This window comes from Hirundo rustica, chromosome 1 (genome assembly GCF_015227805.2).
Source record: "Hirundo rustica isolate bHirRus1 chromosome 1, bHirRus1.pri.v3, whole genome shotgun sequence".
Classification (NCBI taxonomy): domain Eukaryota; kingdom Metazoa; phylum Chordata; class Aves; order Passeriformes; family Hirundinidae; genus Hirundo; species Hirundo rustica.
The window spans coordinates 103,670,401-103,696,741 of record NC_053450.1 but is presented as its reverse complement, the minus strand read 5'-3'; the positions used below and the strand labels follow the sequence as shown (position 1 = coordinate 103,696,741).

General features: G+C 41.7%; 1 protein-coding gene across 2 annotated transcripts in view; it reads right to left on the bottom strand.

The window, feature by feature from the left end:
• Nucleotides 1-361: 361 nt before the first annotated feature.
• Nucleotides 362-26,341, bottom strand: part of BLVRA (biliverdin reductase A) — a 29,722-nt gene continuing 3,742 nt past the window's right edge. Inside the window, exons 1-7 of one of the 2 annotated variants that reach the window (XM_040078114.1) lie at nt 15,148-15,249; nt 12,909-13,036; nt 11,194-11,313; nt 10,441-10,538; nt 8,892-8,999; nt 8,322-8,493; nt 362-3,573 (exon numbers count right to left, since the gene is read on the bottom strand). In XM_040078114.1, the coding sequence (XP_039934048.1) occupies nt 3,300-3,573; nt 8,322-8,493; nt 8,892-8,999; nt 10,441-10,538; nt 11,194-11,313; nt 12,909-13,027 (891 nt within the window). In that variant the 5' untranslated portion in view covers nt 13,028-13,036; nt 15,148-15,249 and the 3' untranslated portion in view covers nt 362-3,299. Of the gene's footprint in view, nt 3,574-8,321; nt 8,494-8,891; nt 9,000-10,440; nt 10,539-11,193; nt 11,314-12,908; nt 13,037-15,147; nt 15,250-26,341 lie in introns of those variants that run through there. The other variant, XM_040078107.2, reaches the window with a different exon arrangement.

The following is a 26,341-nucleotide window of genomic DNA, read 5'->3' as shown; positions in this document are numbered from 1 at the left end:
ACTTGACCCCAAGGAAAGAACTCCTTGCAATCCTTTACCCTGATCCACGTGGCTTCCAAGGACCATAGGAGTGTGCCTCCACTCTATCAGGTTCTGTGCATCCTAAGGCTTTGCCAAGGGAGCGCGGTTCCCCGCTCCTGCGGCAGCTCTGGGGTATGTTGCTAGCCTGCTCTACGGTGAACCCTGTAGAGCAGGAAGGAGACTGCCGTAGACATTATCACAGCCTGTAGACCCTGACAGGATTTCACAGGCCTTGAAGAGTAAAAAAGGGGAAAAAAAAAAAACCCAGTTGGGACAGAGCCACTTCGAGCACAGGCAATGGGAACTGCTAATAAAGGACAAAGGGAACAAAAAAGAACAATTGAGAGTTCCAGTACTTTATTAGTGCATTTGACACCTAGTTAAACAATACATACATTTGGAACTGGACATCCAGTAGTTCCCATATACAAATGATCATGGTACCTTGGCAAATTCACAGGGCAGAAGGAAAAGCCATTTAAATGATGCAGGCTCCCAGGAGCAGGACAGACAGTGGGAGGTAAGCAGGTTAGCTGGAAGGAATGGGAAGGGAATGAAGGAGACTGGGGGATATCCAAGCTCTAGGCATCTGCCTTCCCTAGTTCAGCTTAACCAGCTAATTTCCCCAGGTGCTCTCTATAGAAACAAGCTTTTCCAGAGGACAATTCACTGCACAATATTAAACTACTGCTCTACGCAACTCCCATGAATTTATCCAGTTTCCTAGGGAAATACTGCTCTCACCAGCACTTGCAGAGCATGCTCAGGGAGATGTGCTGACTAATTCTGATGCCTAGAGATGTGTGAATCTCTTGTCCCTCCCTCCCCAACTACCCATTATGAGTTAGCATGTAAACAAGTGGCATTCACCCCTTATTCGCAGATCAGGAGTTTGTCAAGGAACAGCACTTTTCACTGGCTGCCATACCTAGCAGACACACACAGAAGAGTCCTTCTAATCCCAGATGGACTGCTTGTGTTTTGACAAAAATCCACTTTTCTCCCTCATAGAACATCAGATCTGCCCCCGCCACGTCCACCACATTGGCATAGAAGTCCCTGTGGATGCTCAGTAAGGTATCCATTTGGGTAGACAAGCACAGGATCTGCCCACACAAATCTGCTGCCAGCTCACATGGGTCCCAATACACTGAAGGCAACAGGAGAATTTTCACTGATTTTACCAGATAGGGTAGATTTAAACAAATGCTATATGCAGAATTCATTCACACATCAAGCTCCAAGTCACTGCTAAAATCCAACTGATTTGGGAGAAAATTGTGCAGACTTTTCTTTCTTGTTTCCAGCAGACTGAATTGTATCCAACTCCTTATGAGCATTTACCCAAAGGAAAACTTAACTGTCAATATTGGCTGGCTGTAATAATGCATACATTCACAACATATATGCTCCCTTATTAAAAAGTTGCCCAAATGATAAATAGAAAAATAAAAGATTGTCTTGAAAGAACAATTGCACAGACTGAAGTTTGCTTCTATATTAATATTGCACCAACAGATACTGTAATTAGAAAGTAAAAGACAACCAGAGGAATTGTTAATAATGTTGTGCAGTGCTTAATCTTCTAAAACTAAAATGCTTCTATAGGGAAGTGATAATGTTTCCATATGTGGTCCTGTGACTACAATAAAAATGCTAAAGACTCATTCCCACACGTGTCATATGCTATAACCCGGGCAGGTTTTGGCTGGGGTAGAGTTAATTTGATTCGGAGTAGCTAGTATGGGGCTGTGTTTTGGATTTTGCTGGAAACAGTGTTGATAACACAGGGATGTTTTAGCTATTGCTAAGCCATGTTTGCACAGCCTCAAGGCCTTTCCTGCTTCTTACTCCATCCCACCAGAAAGTAAGCTGGGGTTGCACAAGAATTTGGGAGGGGACACAGCCAGGACAGCTGACCACAAAGCAATATTCCATACCATATGGCATTTAAAGCGGGGGACATTCAGAGTGATGGTGCTTGTTTTCCCAAGTAGCTGTTGCGTGTGATGTAGCCCTCATTTCCGGGGAGTGGCTGAACACCTGCCTGCCCCTGGGAAGCAGTGGATGAATTCCCTGTTTTGCTTTGCTTGCAGGTGCAGCTTTTGCTTTATCTGTTAAACGGTCGTTACCTCAACCCACCTCTTTTCCCCTCACTCTTAACCTTTCTGATTCTCTCCCGCCATCCCACTGAGGTACAATAAGCAAGCAGCTAACTGGTGCTTAGTTGCCAGCTGGGGTTGAACCACAACATAAGCACATGGATATATTTGCAAATTGCTCTGTTTTCTACAATACTATTCTAAATTTATCACTATTCCTAATTAATTTCTCTGTTTCCAGGATTGCGTTAGTGATTTTCTTTTCTTAAATGCAATATTTTTATTATTTTTTGCGATGATCCACTCCCATGCTAAATTAGAACACAAGTAAAGGAGAACATTATGCTGCTTCCAGTAAAAACCCAAAAATATTTAGGTTCTGTAGAGAGCAGGCAGGCAAGGTATTAGTTCAATGCATGTTTCTAATCTCTGCTGGGATAAGATTTCTATGTTGGCACAGGGCACCAGAGAAACTGAATGAAATCAAGATCTCTCTATCAGGAGACAAGACTCTACTTCTATTCTGGTTTGATACCAATACAGATTTAATTTCATGGAAGTTGGCCTCCAGTGTGAAAACCAGCCAACCTCAAAAAAACCCAAAAAACATGTAACCCCCCCCTCACCCTCCCCCATACCTAACAGGCAAAACTCCTAATTAGAGCAAACACACACCATTGTTCAGGGCAACTGGAAGAAAAGGTCAAGACTGCGGTGGCACAAGTTCTGTATTTCACGTAAAGAGGTGCAGAACTGAACTGGGACTTCATTCTAGAAAATAGTACCTGAATACTATTGAGACATGATAATTTCCAGATGTACCTGGAATGGGAGGACAGATCCTGGGAGAGAGAATTATATACAGTGTTTACAGTCCTGCAGGGATCTACTGTCAGGGATATTCCCAGCTGAATCCCAGGAAAGCTTCTTGTTGCTAGGTTCCTAAGTACCTGAAAGGACAGGGATGCATCAGAGCAGGGGAATTGCTTTGGTCTGGTGCAAACCAGAAGGCACAGGGTATAGCCCAGGCTCTCCCAGAACAGCTGGAGAGCCCAGGAATCATAAGTAGTCAAAAAGAAGGTAATGAAACAGAAATAGCAACTGCTTGATGGCAACAGCAAGTTCTAGCCTTATAGCTTTTCCGTCTGCCACGTTCCTCCTTCCCTAAGAGTAGTCTCAGGAACAGATTTTCTCTGGCTCTTCACAGTACTGTTGGATCACCTCAGCAAGGTCAAGACACCGCAAAATTCGCCATTTCTCAGCAGCCAGCTCCTCCTTGGAGACCTGGCCCAGCAGTTTCTTGGCAAAGAGGTTCTGATCCTGCATGAAAAGGCCCACGGAAGACCTCGGGGCTTCAGGGAAGTTCTCCAGACAACCACTTGTGAAACAGAAGTTGATTTTCTTTTCACGTCTCATCCCTGGTCCCCTTTCTTCAATCCAAGTCAAGGGTCTAATATGAAGGAACAGAGAAAAAATATTAAAAAGTTGAATCAACAATTCTAATTTGTTTGGGTTTTTTTTCCCCTCAGCATTTGCAGAAAATGCCCTAATAAACGCACCATTTTAAAATATCCATCATTGCATATTTAGGCAATGTGTCCTGACCAACATGCCTTGTTGTTATAGAGCTCAACAGCAGGTAATAGTCTTAACTCTGCCACTGTTTTATGCCATGACTTTTAGCAAACCATCTAAGCTCTGTCCAGCTTTGTTTTCCACATGCACAAAGTGAAACAAGCAACCTCAAGGCATGTCATAAAGAAGAGCGAAGTTCGTGGGCTGTTTGTTTGTGGACTTGGATGAAAAGTGCAGTTACATGTACAAAAATTTTGTACGTAATTCAGTCACAGCTAAACTCAAAAGGCCCTCAATGTGAGTCATTCTTCCAGCAAGAATAGATTTAAGACACAGATACATAATGATGACCCAGGTGCTAGTATGCGAGCTGAACCCCACCCCTTTGGGATGAGCTGGACAAATTCACTGACACAGACACAAGTGTCCATACTTGCTGAACTTTTGTTTCATTCTCAGCACTGGGGGCACCGTGCTGATCCTACACAGACTCTCAGGCAGGCCCTTCTTAATCAAAGCAGAGTCCTGTCTTACACCAACATGATAGCACGGTCTCCAAACAAAGCCTGGTGGTATTGGCTATTGACTTGCATAGCTCACACCTTCCTTCCCAACTTCCCGTCCTGGCTGAGGGGAAAGGAGCCATGGGATATGCTGTGCCACTTCAGGTGTCTTAACAGACTCCTTGACTCAACACTGCAATGCCCTTGAGGAATGATCCTCAACACCAGCCATATGATGCTCCCTTCCTGCTCTTTTGTCAACTGCCTGAACCATACCATTGCCTTTCTGCAGCTCATTCATCAGCACTCACTACTGCCTGTGTTTACAGGATGCACATTATTTTTCTTACTTGGTTATTGATGGCCCTTCCACAGTCCTTTATGGCCCACTTTAGTCTGCCACTCACAAATTATGAAGGCATCAATAGCCCAGAAGAATAAATTTTGTCTCCAAGTACTGCCCATTAAATCTTCAGTATCATTAGATCTGAAAGAAAGTCCTTGTCAACCTGCGCCCTGAAAACATTCAGCAGAGCACTCAGCTTAGTGTTTCTGCACCTCTCATCTTTTACACTCTAGGATTCAGTTTCTATATTTACATCATCATATAAATTATTCTTTGCTCACCTTTACTCCCACATCCCCACCACATATCCCTTACAAACTAAGCATGGCCAGATAAACCTGATTGAACAGAATGAAACAAATGGAGGGGGGAAAAATACCCAAACCACAGGCTGCAAGAATGCACCAAAAAATTCTCAGAGGACTAATAAATGCAAAGGCACCACATGTTTTAGGACATCCTAAGGCTACATACCACTGCAAGCCAGAAGGGTGTTTGGGGGCCATATTGCTCAGTGTTTTCTGTGTCCCCATCCTCCTTCCCTGAGGTAAAGGCTGTTGATCCGGGTCAGAGGCAGGCTGCTGAGCAAGCTGGGCCTTGCTCTGACTTGGCAGAGCCAGTTTTATATTCCTATGATAGTAAACAGTTACAGAGGGTTCAGGCCACTGTTATTCAAAGCTGCTTTATCTCAGGGAGGCAGGCATGAAGAAACCACTGGGCAGGCACGGGCAAAGATCTCTATCATGTAATAGCAAGGAGCTCTTGATATGATCCAAAACAGGCCCTGTCGGTGCAGGATCACCTCCCTGGGGTGATCTAGAGCAGTTGCACACCAGTGATCAGGCTCAAGTGTATGCCTTCTGCTCTAGACTGAGAAGCTACTGAACCGGAAGCACAAACATGCAGAGCAGGCAGAATTTAATCAAGTGATTAGAATGACTGATTTAGCTCAGTGATCAGGAAAATGTTGGATTTACTAACAGATCTTCTGCAATTGGAGTTTTAGTCATTTTCCCAGAGAGAGGTTGATTATACTTGATCCGTAAGCAAAATGTATTCATTTTTAATTAGCAACTTCTGCTCTGAAATAAGCTTCTTGTTTTGCTATAAAGATAAGTATGTTGCAAGTCCACACATTATTCAAGCAATTTCGTAGCTTAAGAAACAGATTTGTATTTTATGTCAGAAAGATGTAAAGGGCTGTTGCTTTTTTCATAGACAATTTACCCATTTCCATTAAAGATTTATATCAAAGTATTATCTAGCTACAGATGTTAGTAGTGTTAGTAGAGTTACCTACAAGCAACAAATCCAAATTTTTGATATCTGAATAAAGCTGGGCTACATATGTTGGGTAGTTAAAGAAAAATAAAATTTAATCAAGTACTAACAAGCCACCTTTATACTGACTGTTTGCAAAGCAAACAGTCTGCAGTGAAGAAAACACCCTGACATTCTAAGGCTATTTTGTCTTTCCAAATTGTAAACTGATAGCATTTTCTCAGCTATATTGAAAAAGACTTTTTGCTTTTCTGATTCCCTTTTTTGTCAAATAATGAGTGGCTTTTGCTTGACTGCAGTAGCTCAATAAACCAATATGAAGCAAACACTCTTTGTACCTCCAGAAGAATTAAGCTAGTTTCATGCTTGAAAGAATTCTGGGTCCACTCAGCTTAAAATTTTACGCAGCAACTTCTGCAGAAAGCATGTATTACATTATTTTCTATGAATGCTCAATTTGGAGGTATTTTATTAGACACTCTAAGTTTAGCTCTCCATAAAAACGTAACTTGTAATTTTCTTGTCAGAATACATTTAGAAAATGTCTTCGATTTCTTTTAAACATTTTCCTTTTAACTCTATGAAAACGCCAATATTTTAAATTTATCATTAAATCAATAAGAAGCTCCCTTAGCTTGGATGGGAATTAAGACAATTGGACCCTATCCCTAGTTAACATCAAAAGAGATGCTGCCCAAATCATTATCTCTCCAGCTTGCACTAAAAATTGATTTCTGACATTTACTGAATCCAAGCTCTGTAATCCTGGGACAGGAACTGCAGTCCCAAATCAGATGTGCCGTCAGTAGAGGCTTGGCTTTTCCTGGATTGCTCAATGTTGTACCACAGAGAGGCTGTCAGCTCAGCTGTCTTGGACACACAACAGAGGCAGAGGTCATCTCTCAAATAGCTGGGTGCAGGCATTAACACACATCTTCAAAATCCATCCAGAGCCAGATGAGCAGCGAGGGTGGGCTGTGCAGCGGAGACAGACTATACCCTTTGCACAAATCCCTGCTTAACAAGCAGAACACAGGCTCCTGCATTCTGCACCTGCTGTATTTCCCAAGACAGAAAATAGGATGAATTAACCTGATTCCTCAAGGTTACTGCATTCATGCCTTTCAAAAAAGGATGGGATAGCTCTCATGAAAGGAACAGACCTCTCCTATCCTTCAGCAAAATAAAGGTTGGGTAAATTAGATGCATTACACCACCACCATTACTGCTGGGCCATAACTTCACTTGACAAGAGAGTGGGCCAAATTCTCTACTGCAATAACTCCATTGACGTCAGTGGGGGAAGGTCAGCAGGAAATATGGCCCCAGCACCGAACACAATACAGGAACGCTATGTAATTTTCCATCCACCCTAAATTATCCCAGAGGCATAAAACTGACTGTCCCCAAAGTTAATAAAACACTTATGGTGAGAAAACACTGATCCATACAAATAGTAGTGGCCAAGAGCAGAAATCAGTTAGTGCTGAGGAGTAGGAAATAAAAAGAAATCCAGAAACAGTTCTGTATCCAGCAAATATCATACATAGCAGCTAAGGACTACCCAGGAGACAGGACAGCCAGGGAAATGTTTAAACCACCCACTAGTTCCATCTGCTGGAATTAGTTCAAAATCTCACCCTATCTAGATCTTTACAGCTACTTATGTTACTAGCAAATTGCAAAGAGGGTAAACAGAGCTTGTGTACAGAGCTCTGTCCTCTCACAACTGCATTTCAAAAGGAACTGGAAATGCTGTTTTATTTAAAGAGAGAGGAAGATTGCTAAGACAAGATGATAATCCCATGATAAACTGCAATGGGGTTTTAGGAGTGGGTGATGAAATGCTTAACCAGACCTGTGGCGAAATTAAGAGTTTAAAGGAGCCCTGATTATTCACTCCCCAAATAGATAGTCCTTCAGGTTACTACTTTAATTAAACATTTATCCAAAATACTGCATTAGATTTGGGCTTTTAAAGAGGTCTATCAGCATACTGCAACTAAAAAAAAAAAAGGAACAAGGAGTCCCATCGCCACTGGCTAATTTCTCTTTTACCTTTTCATGTCAGGTAATTGTCAAATCATATCTTGTTGCTTTAAACTGACAATCTAAGTAACTTCAGCTTATTTGAAAGGACTCTGCACAGATGGTCCAGAATGACCAAACCTGAGTTTCCACCACTCTCTGGACCAAGATGAGTAGTCAAGCAACATTATGAAATAGTGGTGACTTACTTCATAGTTATAAAATACCACTTTTTAACAAGGCTATTAAAAATATCCTAGTTGATACAAAGGATAGTGTCACTGCATAATAAAGGGAGATCAAATTCAGTATTATAAAATGCATCTTTAAAGACATGTACACTTTCATGCCAGCCTCCACCCATTCTGTTTCCACAATGGGAGAAGAAGATGCAGAACTCCTGCAGGCAGAAGTCCTGCAAGTGATGAAGAGCCTGGCTCACATGTTGCCATAGACATTACTCACTTCTTGTTTGCTGTCTGAAAGTGAACAGTCATTCTGGAATAATTCTTATCCTTCTGCTTCTCTCTGGTGGCAGAGGTAACAGTGAGGTCTCCAAAGAGGTCAATCAGCCATGTCAGACGGGCAATTCCACTGAAAGCTGGGAATCCTGATTTGTTTTCATCGAGGACACTACCTAGTGGAATAGGAACTCTTGAGAAACAGGAAACAGAATAATGCCTTCTGCATAGGAAAGGATGAAGAAACTGCAGTGTTGCAGGCTTAAAGAACAGGGTGTAGAAAGGTCAGTGGATGGACTGAGTAGGAAAGTCAATAAACACATTTAATGTCAAAATGGATCAGTTGACGAGCTAGAGCAGACAGGGTTGCACAAAGTACATACACAACAAACCCTTCAAGACATGTTGAAGACAAGAGGGTGTATGTGGATTCAACAAGGGAATTATCCAGAACCAGTGTCTCTACTCAGTTTATAGACAGAGTCTAGTGTGAAAGGACTGAATGAAGCCTGGAAGCACTGCCATCCCTGGGGAGCAAATCCAGATGGACTTTGATTCCTTCAGAGCTACTGACCTGTGAAATGCAATGTTCCCTTTACCAGGTCTTTCCCAGCCACTTCTTTTTTCAGCTGCTTGTACTCTTCAGTAAGAAGTTCAATGTGCTCCACATGGAGTATTTTACCTGCCATTAAAAAGGGAAAAAAACAAAACAAAGCCAGACACACACAGAAAAAAAAAAAAAAAAAAAAAAAAGTCAGGACAGATTAAATAAAAGTTTTCTGTGCAAATCAAAGTAACGTCTAAACAGTAAAGGCTTCACTAGGCACCAGTGGGAACTCAATCAGAAATATTCTCCTGCATGACTCACAAAGTGATGTCAGGAAGAAAATCAAACATGGAAACATGGGCCCTGAGCTGAAGCATCAATCTGGGTTAATGATTTTCAGGAGACAGCAAATACAGACACTACAGGAACAGTAGCCACTACGTTTTAACAGAAACTCTGTAATGAAACCTAGTACCCGGCTAAGGCTGAAACTTGACTCTTCAGAGTAACGGATGGATTAATTCTTGGCCTCTTTCCCCTCACATTTCCTTGTTCTGCACTTTTCCTCCCAGGGTAGTAGGAAAGAAGAAGGAAGGGGAAAAAATAGCATAATGCTCAGACCCAGATTGGAACAATATGTTAAGGTACCTCCCTCCACTGCAATTAATTGGGCTACTTTAAAATAGAGGTTATCCAATACAAGTTGAATGTGTCCCTCATCCAGTATGTGTTTTTCTGGAAGATTTCCAGGAGAGTCATTGTAGGCTGCTGACAGTAACTGCTGCTGCTTCAAGAAAGAAGCATAAATTCTGCTCAATGGGAAACCATTTGGTGAGCAACAAAGCAGTTAACTGGTGTTGGTACAGTGAAACAGCAAAGCAGAAATCTTACACCTCCAGGCTTTCAGGACAGAAGTCACAAAGCAGATCTTTAAGAAGCAGTGGTATAAAAAGTGCAACTTGTCCAAATGATTTGCACTCTGCTTCTGCCCAGTGCTGCTTTTTCCCTTGCAGCCCCATTCACTCCCACTGGCCCCAGCTAAACTGCCAGCTTCTGACCCTTTGCACCACTGGGATGGGACCACACACTTTGTGGAAATAAAGACATTTTCCTTAGAAACAAGCTGTCTTTCAGAGAGGGGTGCCCTGCTGGCCTACAATAGCATGAGCAGCTGTGCACGGCCAGCACATCACAAATGCTAGAAGCTAGGAGAGCTGTCTGCAGTTTCATTTCCAGGGAGAGAGGGGACATGGAATTGCACAAGTCCAATAGCTGCACTCATCAAGTGCTTTACTACCACCGTGACAGAAGTTTTCCTCTTTAACTGCATTCCAAGTGTCACAAATACAGGCTAGAATTTTTGTGAGGGCAAACATACCTTACTCTTAGCATTGATATTTGTGTGTTTGTTCCCCTATTGGCACAAGTCTGATATCCTAGTCTGGCACATCTCTGAGACAGTCATGCTCCCCTGCATGTGATGACAAAGTAGGCTGGAGACTTGCCTTTGAGTTTGGTGCCATTGCTGCTACTCTACAGGTAAGACTGCTTACACTCTTGAGAACAAATGTGTTACCTTTCATCTCAGCCATCTCCCAGAGCTCATGGGCTGCCTTAGCAGACAATGCCATGGGGTACTCAACAAGGACATGTTTTCCAGCTTCTAAGAACATTCTGAAAGGGATAAAAGATCAGCCATTAAAAAGAATATTATCCTAATCCTCTCTCACGACAGTGCCAGCTGCTTTTCATTCCCACAGCCAGCTTCACATGGAGAGATGCACAACATGGAGTAACAAAAATAAATGGCATCTTTCCTAGCAAGGATGGTGTGGTGGGTACATCACACATTTAAACAGCAGGGGAGTGAGGTTTTAATTTTTCTCTTGCTACAGAATTCCCTCATTCACCTACATCAAGATGCAAAAATGCTAGTGTTGAGCACTGCAATTTCTGACTTATAGACATATAAGCAGTTGGAGTGGGGCACTGGACTACCCTTCCACAATATAATCTGTGAGGAAAGGCTTTAAATCCTATTTTAAGCTACCTGTCCATCAAAAACACACCTAGAGGTGCAGGAATGGAATTACTTGGGAAATTAATGCATGTTAAATCCCACTCTCTTCCAGGGCTTATTGGTGCTCTAGGGAAGTCACTACCATTCACTTCAGGCCTCTAGTCTGGCAGTCTTTCCTCAGTGTTCATATGTACTCCTGCAACAGCTTTACATAGCTGTTGTAGGAACACTCCTCTGTACTCCTCTAAAATACAGGGGAAAGGGGGAAAAGGGGGGGGGGGACACACGGACCACACCTCCCCCAAATACCTGATTGTTTCTTCATGGCTTCTGTTCTCTGTGCTGATGAAGGCTGCATGGATGTCTTTGTTTCTCAGAGCATCTTCCAGGCTAATCTGCTTAGCCTCATTAATATTGCCAAAACTTCTCCTGCATATTTAGCATAAATAAAACCAGTATTACTGTCACAGCCCATTCTTCCCAACGAGATGTTGTGTAGCAGTACTTAAAAATTGTTCCCATGGACCACTGTCCCACTGAGTTCAACCAGGGTGTAGCAACCAGTTTCTTATCTAGGAAGAGCATGAGCATTCACAGACAAAAGTAGAATGGAGAAGAGAACAAAAAAAAACCGGACTAGTGTGCAGGTGGTCGTATCAGTCCAGAAACTGGCCTCCTATTGAACTGTCAAGTCTTTTTTGGTTTTGGTGTTTTGGTTTTTAATAAGTATTATTACCAAACAGATGTTGTAAAAGAGTGACTTGAAAGAGGACAGTACTCCTCTGGGAGAACTTCTCCCCAGCATCCTGAACAATGTGGACAAAACACTCAAGATGGCAGGGGTGCACACAACTGCAAGTACAGACAAGCAGGAGAGGGACAAAGCTCATGCTTGGCAACAATGGCTCCCCTTGCAATACACACAGCATGTCAGTGCTAAGGGGAAAGCTCTCTTGGGCAGCAAGCTGAGCACAGCTCCAGCTGAAAATGAAAAACACACAATCCCTCCAAAAGCCCTTTGCATTACTACTGACTGGAGCAGGCACCTTGACACTGCTAGGATAGGTGACAGAGGGCAGAAAGGCAAGCCCAAGGAGGTGCAAAGGAAAGCAAAGACAGGTGATGTTTGTGTGTGATGGGGATCCAAGGAAGATTACTGTTAAACATGTATTTCAACAGCACTGTTTCTCAAAAAAACAGTGTTGGAAACCCTATTTTCAGTGTTCTTTAAGGCTACCTGTAGCACTGGCAGAGGCATCAGAGAACCAAAAGTATATTAGGCAGGAAGATAAAGTAGGTGACCTAATCAGTCCTTTCCATCTCAAACAACCCTGCACGATTTAAATATAGCTGGAACAACACATTCACAATCTGAGAACCATAAAGGTACTGCCTAACTATTTCCCACTTTTATGCTCCACTGTATGGGTCAGACAGTCCAGCAGGAATGCTCAGAGGAAGGTACAAATGAAATTTCCACAATTCCAAACTACTGAGAAAAATTCTTGTTCTCGAAGAAGCGTAAGAAGGATAAAAAGCAACCTTATTGCATGTAGCAAATCATGGGATTTTCTTTAGATATCTACAGGTTCAATACCCGGGTTAAAAAAATACTAGAATTTTATTATGGAGTATTGGGGGCATTAAAACATGTTTTTGCAAAAGAACTTTTTTAAACTCTGTAAAACTTATTTTTTTAACATTTCTAAAGTGTCATGCAGACACTAGATCATTAGAGTACTTATTGTCTGCACTACCTTAAATCTACAGGAAATTCCAGTCAGACAATTTCTTTCTATCACACAGATTCTACAGCAAGAACATCTCTCAGTCTTATTTTAGTAATTTCTGAAAGATATCTAAGGTAACCTATTTTTTCCTTCCTGCAAAGCTTTCTTTGCTCACTTCTGAGCTGCCATTCAGAATGACAGGCACATTTTCATGAACTTCCCCTTTATGGCTTGAAAAAGAAGAAAAAAACATTGCAATATACATATTAAACATGCTAAGATGAAATTTCTAACCTGGATACAAATCCAATGAGTTTCAGGTGCTCAGAAGGGCTGGAAGGCATCGGATTCATCAAGTCTCGGATTCGTGCTAAACCAGCAATTCCAACTCCAACCACCACTGTCCCAAACATTTTGCTAATCTGTCCAAAAGGTTAAAAAAAAAAAAAAAAAAAAAAGAAGGCAACATTTTTGACAAGTGCAACTGGGAGGAAAGGTGGAAGAATGGATACTCTTGAACCCTGTTTTCATAGCACCAAACCTTATTCAGGTGTCAGCAACCAGCTAAGAGAGATGTGATGCTATAGGCTACTGAGCTCACTCATATCCCATTGAAATGGGATCAAGCAGTTCAGCCTGTCATAGGACTGGTCTTGAGATTTGTATTTAACAGCTATTAAATCACAGCTCCAGCAAAGTTCTTCCTTTCCGTGAATAGAAGGCAGACTTCAAAAGTGAGACATTCTTCTATTTATATCACCACTTCCAAGCTGGAAAGGAGCCAAAAGGTTCTGCAAACCCAGCAAAGCTTTATATAAACCCTGCTGATTTCCTGAGCATCTGCAGCATGGTGCCACACAGACAGTCCCAGTGCTCAGCAGCATAGCTGGAATAGTTTGGGACAGGAAGCAAAGAGCATCTTTTCATTCCCCATGTAACCACCAGCACATCCTACAGTGTCAGGCTGTAACCAACCATGTAATGTGATCAGGATGCTTGCTTGACATTTGCATGGACAAAGCAAGCTCTGCCATCTCTTTAATGACAAGCAGGCATGTCTTTAAGATTTACATCTCCCAAATGCAATTGCTGACACAACTGCATAATACGGAGGGTGAGACAGGTATTGCACTCACTGGCTGGGCTGCTGGGCCTCTTGCAATAAATTCTTCTGTTGGTTTCATGATCTGCTGTTGATCTGTGGAAGCACTTGGCAACTGACGAAACCTTTCAAACCTACACTGTTCCAGCACCGAGGACTAGCAACACTTGGTAAATTAATTGAAGATTTACGGGAAAAGGGCCTAAAGTGAGTCAGGTCAGACCAGACCCTCTTCATTTTTTGTTCCTCCCATCTCATGAAAGCATCCCCTCAATCTCTGTTTCTTCTGTTTCAGTCTTCTTCCTGCCACTGCCAATCCGTTCACTTGAGTGAACTCTTTAGATTGTTTACACTACTTGGCTGCAGCCCTTCACATCTTTCTGAGATTGAGACGGATAAATGGACAACCCCACTTAACTCCTCCTTGTGTCTCTTGTCTGACAGGATCACAGTGCAGCAGCAAAGCCACAAGTGATTGTTCTGGCAGCGCAAGAGGTTGACAGCTGCTGGCACAAAGGAAAAAAGATCCCCTTTCCAATCACATGCCATGCCTGTATTTTGTTTTCCTTTTAGCTCCTGCCTATGGCACTGAATGCCACTCACTTCATATATGCCAAAAAGATACAAAGGTAAAACACAGCAACGTGTTTAGTGTAAGAAAAGAAATCAGTGATCTATCAAAGAGTTCTCTAGGGGAATTACAGTGATATTTTATTACCAAGTATTTAAGCATGGCATGGTGACACGATTCACCCGGGAAGAGAAGTATGTAGGGCTGAGAGAGAGTGGGGGGGAAAGGAGGGCAACGTAACCACAAAACTTATTTTCAGTACCACCCACAGGCAGAGTCCTGGTCTGAGCTCTCTATCACATTTGTTTTTCTCTATGGCCAAAGAGAAAAAGAGACAGGCTTGCAAAATTACCTCAGCTGGAAGGAGCCCCAGAAAGTCACCCAACCCAAACCCCACTCAGTTGCACCAGGGCCATGCTGAATTCTGACTGCCCCCATGGATGGCAGCCTTTCAACCTCCCTGCCCCTGCCACAACATTTGACCACTGTCACAGCAAGAACTTTTTTAGTACTGTAAGGCTCCAAACAACCTAGATCAATGATATTTTTAAAACAGCTTACAGTTGTTCACGTACTCTGAGTTAGATGCACAGGAGAAATACCGAGAAGATACTTCTCAAAGAGATCAAAACCACAAAAAAAATTTTACTGGCACCTTTAGAAAATCAGAGAAATTTGGCAAGTTAGTGCAACATTCAATCAACGGAAAACACTTTTCAAAGCATTGATTTTGCCCATTTAACTTTGCAAACTCTAAGTTCTATTTTAAGTTACTCAAAAGTCCAAGAAGAGAGAATTAGAAACAGAGAGTGCAAGAAAGAAAAATAGAGAAGATAGAGGAAAAAAACAAATACAGCTACCAGCTCCTGGGTTCCAGCGGTGTACAGACAGACATTCCAAGAGGAGGTACAGTCAGCACATCTGACTGCCTTGTGTTTGGCCTTAAATAACCCTTGGCCTTCCTGGGCCCTTCCCCAAGGTGGGACTTCCAGTCATTTGGCCACTCAGGAGTTGAGCTGGGGCTTCAGAGGTGGGCATGGAGCATTGCCTCTGGTGTGCCAGGCACTGGCAGCCACTGCCGGCTGGGATACAGGGTCTAGGGTGGGAGTGTACGGGGCAGGGCACTGCCTCACCAGGACAAGGCTTTACCTGCCCCTTCTTCCACACACATGCAGCCCATAATGTCTTGAGACATCAATCTTTCCAGCCTCTCACAAGTCCAGCTTGAAAAGAGCTAATCAGGAGCTTACTTTAAGTTCAGAAATTTTCAAGGTTAGCAGAGTGTTAGGCTGTTAATATTTTCCCATTGCCTTCCAGGGGATTGGGAGTTGGAGTCATCCAGCAAACAAATTCCCCTGAACCTCCTACCGTCATGTTTCTAGTGTCTACTTTTTTTTTTTTTTGTGCTGGTGAGCTGCTGCCCTCTGCTTCAACAAAGTGAGAAAAGTGCGGGAGCTGACTACCTTCTTCAAGGAACCTAGAATGTCTCCCTGCAAATGCCCAGGTAGCTGAACATCAATATTTTTGCTTCTCCTTTCAAAAAAGAATTTCCCAGTTACTTCTGATGAACATCTTCTGACCTCCTCAAAACTAACATTTGAGAGAAGCAAGATGATTTCAACCTAAGAACAAAACCTGTTACTGTGCAATCTGTTGCCACAGCAACCAGCGACTTGGTCCTGGTCAAGGGTTCAGTGGCTAATATACCGAAAGAGACAGCTATTAAATGTATGTTCTGGAGCCTCTGCTTACACACGTAGCTAAGAAGAAAAACTGCTATGTTTGCATTCCTGCTGTGGCTTTTTATTACCCTTATTTTGCTCACACACCAAAATCTACAGTAGCTCAGGGAGAAAAGTAAATTAGGTGTTTTTCAGAACTGTTACAAACCAAGTAAGAGCAGAATAGAGCATTCTCATCTCTACTGAGAATCCAGATTAATATATAAAAATTTATTTCTTCTTTTAAACCTCTACAAGAGGATAACAGCTATACAATAATCTTTCAAGTACTAAAACTATGCAGTAGGGAACCAAATCACAAGCTGCTCTGCCTGTCATTCATGCCTGTTTTTTAAAATCAGTGATCTCTGTTAAAGCTTTAACAAAACAGATTTCAGAGACATTTTGAAGGCTGGTGAACTTTGGTTCCAGTCATAGTGTAAGTGATACAACAGTATATTGGCCAGTGTCCAAAAGCATTCTCTCCATCCTTTCCTAACTGGTTGTATGAAAGCAAAGAGGGCTGACGAGAAGATCAGGAGATGTCTTTCATGCTCACATGCTGTGACTAAGCAATGTGTCCCACATCACAGCAGCACCCACCCTGGCCGGGTTGCAGGCATCCCTGCCAGGCTCACCACAGGTCCCCTCTAAACTGGGACAAGGGGACTGGTGGTTGCCACTGACTGCTGTGGGGGCTCTTCCCTACTGACAGCCAGCACAACTGGCTCCTCTTACCAAGGGCAATGAGCCCTGCATGACACAGAGAAAGAGCTGAGAAAGGCAATAGCTGAAGAGGATCATTTATTCCACACCGATATATCATCCTACCATCACCCCTCCGCTCTTGCACTTTCTGTGCTTCTGCTGTGTATTTCCTGTGTTAGATCTAGGGTACTCCGTAGCAATTAACAAAGTGGTCTATACCCAATATTCTTGTAAAATTTAGCAGCAAAGCAGGAATATTTAGCAGCAAAACATACAATGGTGTAACTCCAAAGAAATCCGTCACCCAGCAACAGTGTTCCTCCCCAGCTCAATCACAAGTGGGACCCTGCATCTCAAACATTCACTGAGATATGCCTGAGGGAAGTGAGGCTTACCTCTGTTTTGTGCAGCATCACTAAGGCCATGCAAAGAAGTGCAGAAGTAAGCTAAAAGGCGGAACTTAGGAATTATCTCCCCTTCAAGAAAATTTTTCATGGCATGTCTAGACGTTACAGAATAAGTACACCTCCTTCTGTGATATATAAAGAATTTTAGTAAGCCTCCTTCTTTTTTCCTGCAGTTTTCAAACTCTCGTTTCCACAAATATGAATGACTCACATCAGAAATCAAAATATTTTGTAGATAATGTAAGAAGTAATAGCCTAACACTGATGCAGGAGGTTTTCCTGAAGCAATCTCAGCCTGGTATTTTAAAATGCACTGCTTCAAAGTGCCAGATGTGTCTTAAGAGTAGCAGAAACCTCACAGATAAGTATTTAATCTGAAAATACTGTTGTGAAGGTTAGCTCACTTTTGCATACTCAGCAATTGAACCATGAGTGTCTGAGCCTGTCTACTGAAGGGATCCTTCTCATACATATGAGCATATGAACCCTGCTCAGTTAGAGAGGTGAGCAGGGTAAGACTGCTGGAGCTGTCTGTGTTTCTGTGAGTGTTCTGTCTGTGACCTGTGTGTCTGGACATGAACATGTACATATACATGGCGTGTATGTGTATGTCTGTGTACAGCTGCTGGGAATATGTTTTAAGCCTAAATATTGATCAGGGCTACGGAAGTCCTGCCTCTTTTAAGCTATTGGATTCAGTCTAATCTTTTCTGCTAAAAAAAAAAAAAAACACCACCAAAAAAACCCCCAACAAAACAACAAGAAAAAAACCCACCAAACCTGGCTGGACTTGTTGCCAGATGGAAAACCATCTGCATCTGGTGAATTAGCATGTGGTGATGTGCTTGAATGTCCAATTTAAATTCCCTATGCTGTTTTTACTCTTCTGGGTTTCCCTTTTTACACACCATGCCCTCCTGCTCTGCACTATTCCCAACCCCATGTCAATCTTGTCCCTGACTCTACCCTTATTGCAGATCCTTCCCTTAGCCACACCTGCTAAGTTGCCCGTCTACCCTGTACCAGCCCTTCTGGCCTCCTTTGGGACTGTCAATCCTCCCCTGGTCCCGCCCATTCTTCTAGAATGTTCCACATCAATCCCTCAGTCCTCAAAGCCCTAGTGGCTAGTACAGACCGTTCCCTCCCCTCATGCACTTTTATTGGTTGTATCGCCTTTTTCCTCCACCTTGTGTTCTTCCCCCAAGCAATCCTCATTGGTTGATGTTTGGTGACCATGCCCTGTTCCTCCTCCACTTAAACCCCCCCTTTTTAAAGTACTCTCTGTGTCTTGCGCCTGCCTCCCCTCTGAGAATAAACTGTTCTTGGGTACTGCATACGAGAGTCCCTCCTTCCCTCATCCCCGCTGCTCCTCGACAGGCGGGAGCACCTGCCCCTACAGCAGAGTGCAGCCCAAGCCCTCTGCTCAGCACTGGCGCCCGAGCTGAGGAGGGTTAGGGGCAGCTGCTCATTCTGACGCGGCTCTCACAGCCGCTGGGCTAGCGAGAGAGGCTTTGACAGAGGCTGAGGGTTGTGTCATTAGCACAGTGCTTATTCTTCAAAACCCACTGGCCTATGAAACTGCATAACACCCATGCTGTAAGAAGCAATAATGGAAAGCAGCCAGCCCAGTTGTGCCAAATTTTAGCAGTTTACCGGGCAGTCAGCTACAACTTCGGGGTTGCTGACTACCAGGGACCCCCAAGAGACCTTAGGACAAAAAAATACACGTGTAAAGGGGAGGGAAAATATGTTAATGATTTCTGGGAAGTTATTTTCATACATATGTTTATTCTGGGAAAAATCAGTGAACATACATGTAAAATAGTATATAAACAGGAATTTTTCTGTATTCAGCATGCATGATTTTTGGAGGAGATAGCCTCTCGTGCATCTGGCCAAATAAAGAATGCCAGCTTCTTAATATTACACCGGTGTTAAAAAGTTTTTAATTTTTGGTGATTTTTGGTAACAGACTGAGAAAGTTTTCCAGAGCTCCCTTCAAATGGATTTGTTGTTTAGACACCATACAAACTATATTCTCTCTTACTGCAGCAGAGCATAGAGATGAGGGTTGCAGAACATTCCTCAACAGAAGTTTACAAGGAATAACAGACAGACAACAGCAGTCACTGTAAAATCATCAAGCTGAAAATCTGAGGTTTCTCTCAACTCTAACTTCCTGATTTCAAATAGCCAGAGACCTGGCAAGTGCTGTACTTAGGGTGTTGGTACATGCTGCAACCTGTTCTAGCACGTTGCTCTCATTGTCTCCCCCTAGCATGAAACATCTGCCCAGAGCATAGAAAGCAGAAGCTTTCTTTGAAAGAACAGAATGGATTCTGTTAGTGTGGTTATTTTAAAAGGAAAAACTCACAAATACTCCAATTTAGCAGCCTATTCAAAGGCATAAATACCTTTTTTTTCTGTAGGTAGCCAGTTACACACTTCAACTTCTGTATATGCTGAATTATTTCCTGGAAGGAGACCCTGCACAGGTTCCCAATTGAAGATCTTAAATTAAAAGGCAAAAAAAAAAACCCAAACCAAACAAACCCAAACAAACAAAGAAACAAAAAACCAAAACCAAACAAAAACAAAAACAACAAAAAACCACCACACCATTTGAATTCAGTTAGCAAGGATTATTTTTGCTCTGCTTTTACTGCAACCTAGAGAGGAAAGTAGAGTCTTCTGCAAGAAAAAGCAAAGTAACCTCCAACACTCTTTGTCACTTCAAAACAGTAATTGAACATAAAATGAGAATCAGAAATTTTCTCAAAAACCTGCCAATACCATTTACAGTCTTCATGTTTCAAAGGAAAACAGTAGCACCTAGAATTAACAGAGCAACCATGTACCTTTTCCTTGAGAGCTGTTTGTTACAGACTTAAATATCTACCCTGACCAGTGCCTGTTCATCTCTCCCACCCATCTCTCTGGCCATGGCCTTCCGACAGGCACAGCGGCTCTGCTGAGTTATAACTTCAAGGCACCAACTCTCACAGAGGCAGAGGTTTGCCAGCAGGAAACAATATCTCATCCTGACTGGCACCCCTGTGCTTTGGAAACAGCCAGAGGGGACTTTTCTTCCTGTCTTTTAAATGCCACTTGAATAATACGCCTGCACTGCTTTACATTTATAAGCAGGTTCACCAATTAAATTATGGGTTTCCAGCTGACTGCCAAAGCTGAATTTGATAAAGTTACACTGATATATGGAGAGATGCTGTGTTAAGCTGCCAAACAAACACCTTTACTCTATTCAGCAGATGGTTGATAATAAAGAACTGCAGTTGTAACAGATATGCTGTCTCCAGCATTAATACCTGAGCAGGAGGAAAAATTTTATTTAAACACAAATTCTACTAACCCCCGAGTCTGCAGTGGTCCTGACACCCATCACATGGCTGCTTTCCAGAGCCTGCTATTCCATACTTGAAGCAAAATCACCCACAAAAGTAACATAAACCCATGAGAAATACTGAAAAAAAAATCAGAAGATCTGGTTTTAGTATGTGTTATATTCCACACTGTGGAGGATTTAAACAGAGGTTCTGTGATGTATATGCATGGCTAAGAATGACCATTTTGTCCTGTTCTCTTGCCTGTAGTCACCCTTTGTGATTCAGATTTGGTTGATGGTCTGAAAAGGAAAAAAACACTTTCAAAATAGTTTCTCTACATATCTCTGGGACCTATCTTCAGTCAGACTCATTTAATTTGAAACTCAAATTACATTTCAATATACCTACACTGCTAAGTTTGAAGCCATCAAAGTATTGAGCCTGCTTAGGGGCACCTGAAATATTAATTAGAGATAGACATGAAGGACTCCAGTTTTTATTTTCACAAGAGGTGTAGATGACAGCCCATGAGACATGCCCAAGAATCTCACCCCACTCCCTTCCCTTGCTTACACTGCTCACTTCGTTTTTGCTGTGTCACCTACTTAGAGAAGAGGCTTCTCCACCTCACTTGATAGACTGACAAGTGCTTTGCAGATAAACTAATGCCAGAAGAGGTTTCCAACCTTTTGCTATAACATGACTGGAAGTGATGATGAACAATTACAGAAAAATGTCCTGAAATATTTGCTTAATTACTACATCTGCCCCTGCATTTTCCTGCCAATTTTTGCAGTTCTTTTTACAAGCTCTTTCTTCTTCAGAGGGCCCAAAGAATGCAGAGCTGGGCTGGGTAGAAGCAGGAAAGCTGTATTTCCAGGCTGTATTCTTACTTTTTCACAGAAATTGACTGGTTGACCCAAGGCAAGCAAATCACACCACCTTTACCTATCAGTCCCAGTTCCAGAAGAGCTGGAACCTCTCTAATCTGTAAAGCACTGTCAGACTTACTGACAGTAAGTGTAGTGTGAGAAGTAGGTATTATTACAACCTCTCTTCTTCACTACAGGAAATCCCATACAGATCAGACATCTAGAAAACATGACTATAATTAAAGTTTGCATTGAAATATATATAAAACAATGCCTTAAAATAAACAACAACAGGTTTCTTCTTTTCCTTCTCTTGTTAAATTAATCTGAAACCCAAATCCTGAAAGGAATTATATGCTTGCCTAGCTTTAATCACAAGTAATCCCATTGATCTCAATGAGAATACTCCTACAAGCCCATTAAGAAAGAAGAGCTCTTGCTGTTGAGTGTAATACTAGTATGCACAAGAACAAAATGCATATCCAGCTACAAGTATGTTCTTTTAATATCCTTATGGACTCAACCCAATAAATGATACCTATATTCCAGTCCACTAAAGATCACTTCATCCCAGATCTCTAAAAGGCTGATCTATTTTGAGAATTCTGCAAATGAAAAAAGCACTCCTACTACATGCTGCAGTCACTATAAAGATACTTCTTACCGTGGCTGATGAAACCCTCTGCCTGCATTGCTTGCATGAGAGCAACTCTTAACACTGAAGGCCTGCCTCATACTCTCTTCAAATAAAACAATATACACACACAATTTAGTTAATAAGACAAGTGTACTTTTTTTAGCTGAGTTTCTCATCCCCTAACCCAGAAAAAAAAGAAGCCTTCACCCTTCTAAAATAAATTGAGGGTGATATAAAATCGGCTTTTTCATTAATAACTAGATAGAGATAACTTAGGAAATAGAAAAACTAGCATAATGCTGCAGTCTTAAAAATTATGCCCTTTAACCTCTGTCATTTTATCAGTCTCCCACTCAGTAGGGCATGGAAAATGCAATGGTTGCTCTCATTCCCATTACCTTTTGGAAATCTATCAATGTCATAAATTGCTTGAGAGCAGGGAAAACCAGGTTTTGAATGAAGAGGAACGATCGCAATTACTCCCTCCTAACTTTAGGGCTCAGTGTTTTTCATCTTAATGGGCAACACAACACCCAAGAATCATAAAGGCCAGCCTCTCTCTCATGAAGACATAGTCTGCTGTTGCTAAATGTGCTTTAGCCGTGAACTAGTTGTGAAGTGCTATGCATCTGTTAAAACTGTCCTAAGAAAGCTGACACTTTTTTCGAGGTATCAGCCACTAGAGGGGGTATTTGGTATTTTACCTAAAACCTGATAAAAAAGGGGGAAAAAAAAAGAAAAGGTTACAGAAAACCTCTAAAAGCATTATTTCCCACAGTACTGCAACTGCACATTAGGTTCCACGCAGTGGTTTAGGAAGAACAATGCTTTATTTGTGTATAATTGAATACAATGCAAAAGCAAACCCCACGTTTCCCAATTCCTAGGTTTACCCACAACAAACCCTGCAATTTCTGTGAGAAGAGATGTAGCTTTATATGCCAAGAAGATGGCTAAAATACCACTGGTTTTGATGTGACTGTACAGTCAGTCAGCTCCGAGCATGCCAAAACCTAAACCTTCAAGCATGCCAAGGTAGAACCTGACATACTCGGGCTCATGCTCAGGGTTTAATAAACAAGTGAAAGATCTACAAATTGGTTCCTATTTACAACTGTCTGTCTCTTTACAGATTCACCATCACCAGATTTATAGTTGCATAAAGTATCCAAAAAGACCCCAAAACCCTGTAATCAAATTACTTGGTCCAACTTCAAGCAAAGTAGATAATTTTACCTGGCTAAAGCCACTCCAAAGCTACCTATATTTAAACCATGTCTAAAGAAAGATGAACATATATTTCAGCTCCCGAACATAAATGTGCAATGAATACAAAACTCATAAAAAATTATAAACCGACTTGATGACTGAGTTTGTGCAGTTCCACTAGCTGGAGAAGGGTACAGGATGGATTGTGCCAGGATATTAATGGCATTATAGCATCTATGTATTTTAAGTCCCATTAATTTGGGAACAGAAGTTGCTGGCAGCCTCAAAGACCCTTTCCAAAAATCTATGTAAAAATTACTATAATTGGGTAATAAACACCACCCTTGCCTTCTTTATTTCCTTACAGTCTCCATTCAAAGATGTGAGTTAGAAGGTTTTAGTGAAGCTGACTGCCTGTTCAGAGGAGTATTTTAAATGCACAATTTACTCAGAACCAGCATGGCCATGTAACTGGGATAAGAGAACCCAGTATCACTCTACCTTCCTCTGCCAAATCAGTGTGGACTATTGCTGTATTTATAACAACTGTGGTTGAACAAATATCCTATCACAGGCGGGATCTGCGTAAGCACCTAATTTTGAAATAACTAAAACAGTTATTTGCAAAGGTTCAGGAGCAGACAATACTCTGGGCACTGGAAGAGGGAAATGTACCTTTTAAAAGAGGCAGAAAAATAACTGGATCATGGAAGTAGAAGATTTCCAGGAATAAATGCTTCCATATGAAACAATGCAAACATCTCTCTCTTTTTCCCTGATTTTACTAGATTGTACCCATCTCATTTTTTTCTGCAATATTTTGGTGAAATTATTTAACAGTTAGTCTTGTAAGAGAAGAACTTTGTCCCCACCTCAAGTTCATGTCCTTAACTGCACCATTCCTTTAAACAGCCAAAGAGGCCACTGAGTTCTGAAGAGAGTGGTTTTACTGAACTATCACCATCCTCTGCTACCAACAGTAACATAAATGCAATTCTAAAATGTCACAGCAACCCTGTTCATTAATTTATTCAACCCTACTCCTTTTTAAAATATCTGTCTAAATCCCTTTTTCTCTTTACCTTCTGCTAACTAAACTCAAGAAAACATTTTGAGGTTCTGGGAAAGAAGATTGTAAGCTTAATATTTATTATTTAAGCCATCCACATCTCAGGCATGACTGTGGCCCCTCCACAAAACCAGTTTTACACACAAAATTTATCATTAGAAATGGAAAACACAAGGCACCTTACATTAATATGATAAACACTAACAATATAGGTGGGCATCTGTAAGTTGTCACTGTTTCACAGATGCCCATCTTAGACATTAGATACTAAATCTATGTTCTTCCCTCCCGTGGTCAGACTTGAGTACATAAAGGCAGAAGCAGAACCTCAGCACCTCAGAAAATGTGAATGACAACTGTCTGCAACAATCTGTCCTCAGATTGACTGGTTTTGTTTAGGATCAAACTGAGTCGGACAAAGAATGTAATAGTGTGGCCAAACAACAGCTTGAGTCAAACTTAGAGATCACAAGCCATTTGACTACACTTGCTATAAGGCTGGATGACTTTTCCTCCTGATGGATTTGTTCTGCAGTCTGGAATAGGAAAGTTTATTCCAGATAGGCCTATAAGCAAAAACAAGATTGTGTAGGAGCTGAATATTAAAAATAATAAGCATGAGCATGCAGTAAATGAATGTACTTTGCACTCCTTTTTCTTAAAACAGCAGAAAGATTTGGGTTGAAAGGAACCTTTTAAGATTATCTAGTCCAGCACCCCTGCTACAAGTGTGATGTTTCTCATTTTCCAGTCACTGGGGCCTTCACCTGATTGCCATGACTTTTCAAATGATGGAGAGTGACTTGGCAACTGCATCAGTTCTTCCTGCTCATAATGATCCTCTTGATAAAAAAGCCCATCTGTCAGAACAGCTGTATGAGATCCCATGGGCAAAAGATGAAGAGTTGATGTCTCATTTAGTAGTCATTTAACCAAAAGAAACTTAAATTCTGGGGTTATCTGCCCTTTCATGCTTCCTTAGGAGTTAAGAGCACCTAGGATAGGAGGACTTTCCCTCCTGTGCTTAAAGAGAGGAGAACTTTGTTTCTGATATTACAGGCCATTTGATGGTGGGAAGGTCCAGCCATCCAACATGCAGCAGACCAGCAGCTGTTTCTGAAAGGTGCTCTCTCTGCCTCAGTACATGAACACAAAAATAAAAAGCCAAAAAAAAAAAACCCCACCAAAAAGCCAACCAAAAAAAGAAAACAAACAAACAAACCCCCACAAAACAACCAACCAACCAACAACAACCAAAAAACCACCACTAAAACTAAACACCATCCCCCCCCCCCCCCCCCCAAAAAAAAACCAACAAAACACCCACCAAAAAAAAACAGCACAGGAAAAGAGGTGCCTCATACATCTCCCTGGTGCAAAATTTGGCCTTCTTCAAAGATATGAGGGAATTAAGGCTATGTTCTTGAAAGCAGTTTCCTTTCTGATGAAGCCTTATCAGAAAAACTGGTCTCAGAGCAGCCAGTGAATTACATGGCCAAATCCCTTGCTCGCAGGGCAAGAGGAGAAAGGATGGTCTTACCTATCCTAAAACAAAGGACCAACCACTTTAAGCCCTGTTTATATTATCATATGGCTATTTTTATGGTTCTTTTGCTGTGTCTTCCTTGTATCTATATTGTGAATGTCACTAGGTCAGGCTGTCACCAGGACCTATTCAAGGACTGGGTTGGAAACAAATGGCAGAATACTATTCTTCTTAAACAGAAAGTAGAGTCAGGCAAATGACCTATTTATTTTGAAAATATTTATTCAAGAGCCCTCAACCTTAAGGTCTCATTTCAGATGCCAAGCATATAAGAACAGGCAGTACATCTTAATCTACAAATGTTGGGCTAAATATATGAATAGCTATTTCACTTCTCTAAGCAAGTAAGTTAATGTAACATAGACTTTAAAAAAAATTCCAAATGAAAAACATTTCCTAGGGCAAACATTTTCAATAACTGCTGGGACTGGTTATCCTGACTTCTGGATGACAAACCTGAGACATCACAAATGCCTCAGGACTGTTTTTAACAGATACTGCACTCCAGGACTGTAAATCCAAATACTCAATACTTATGAAA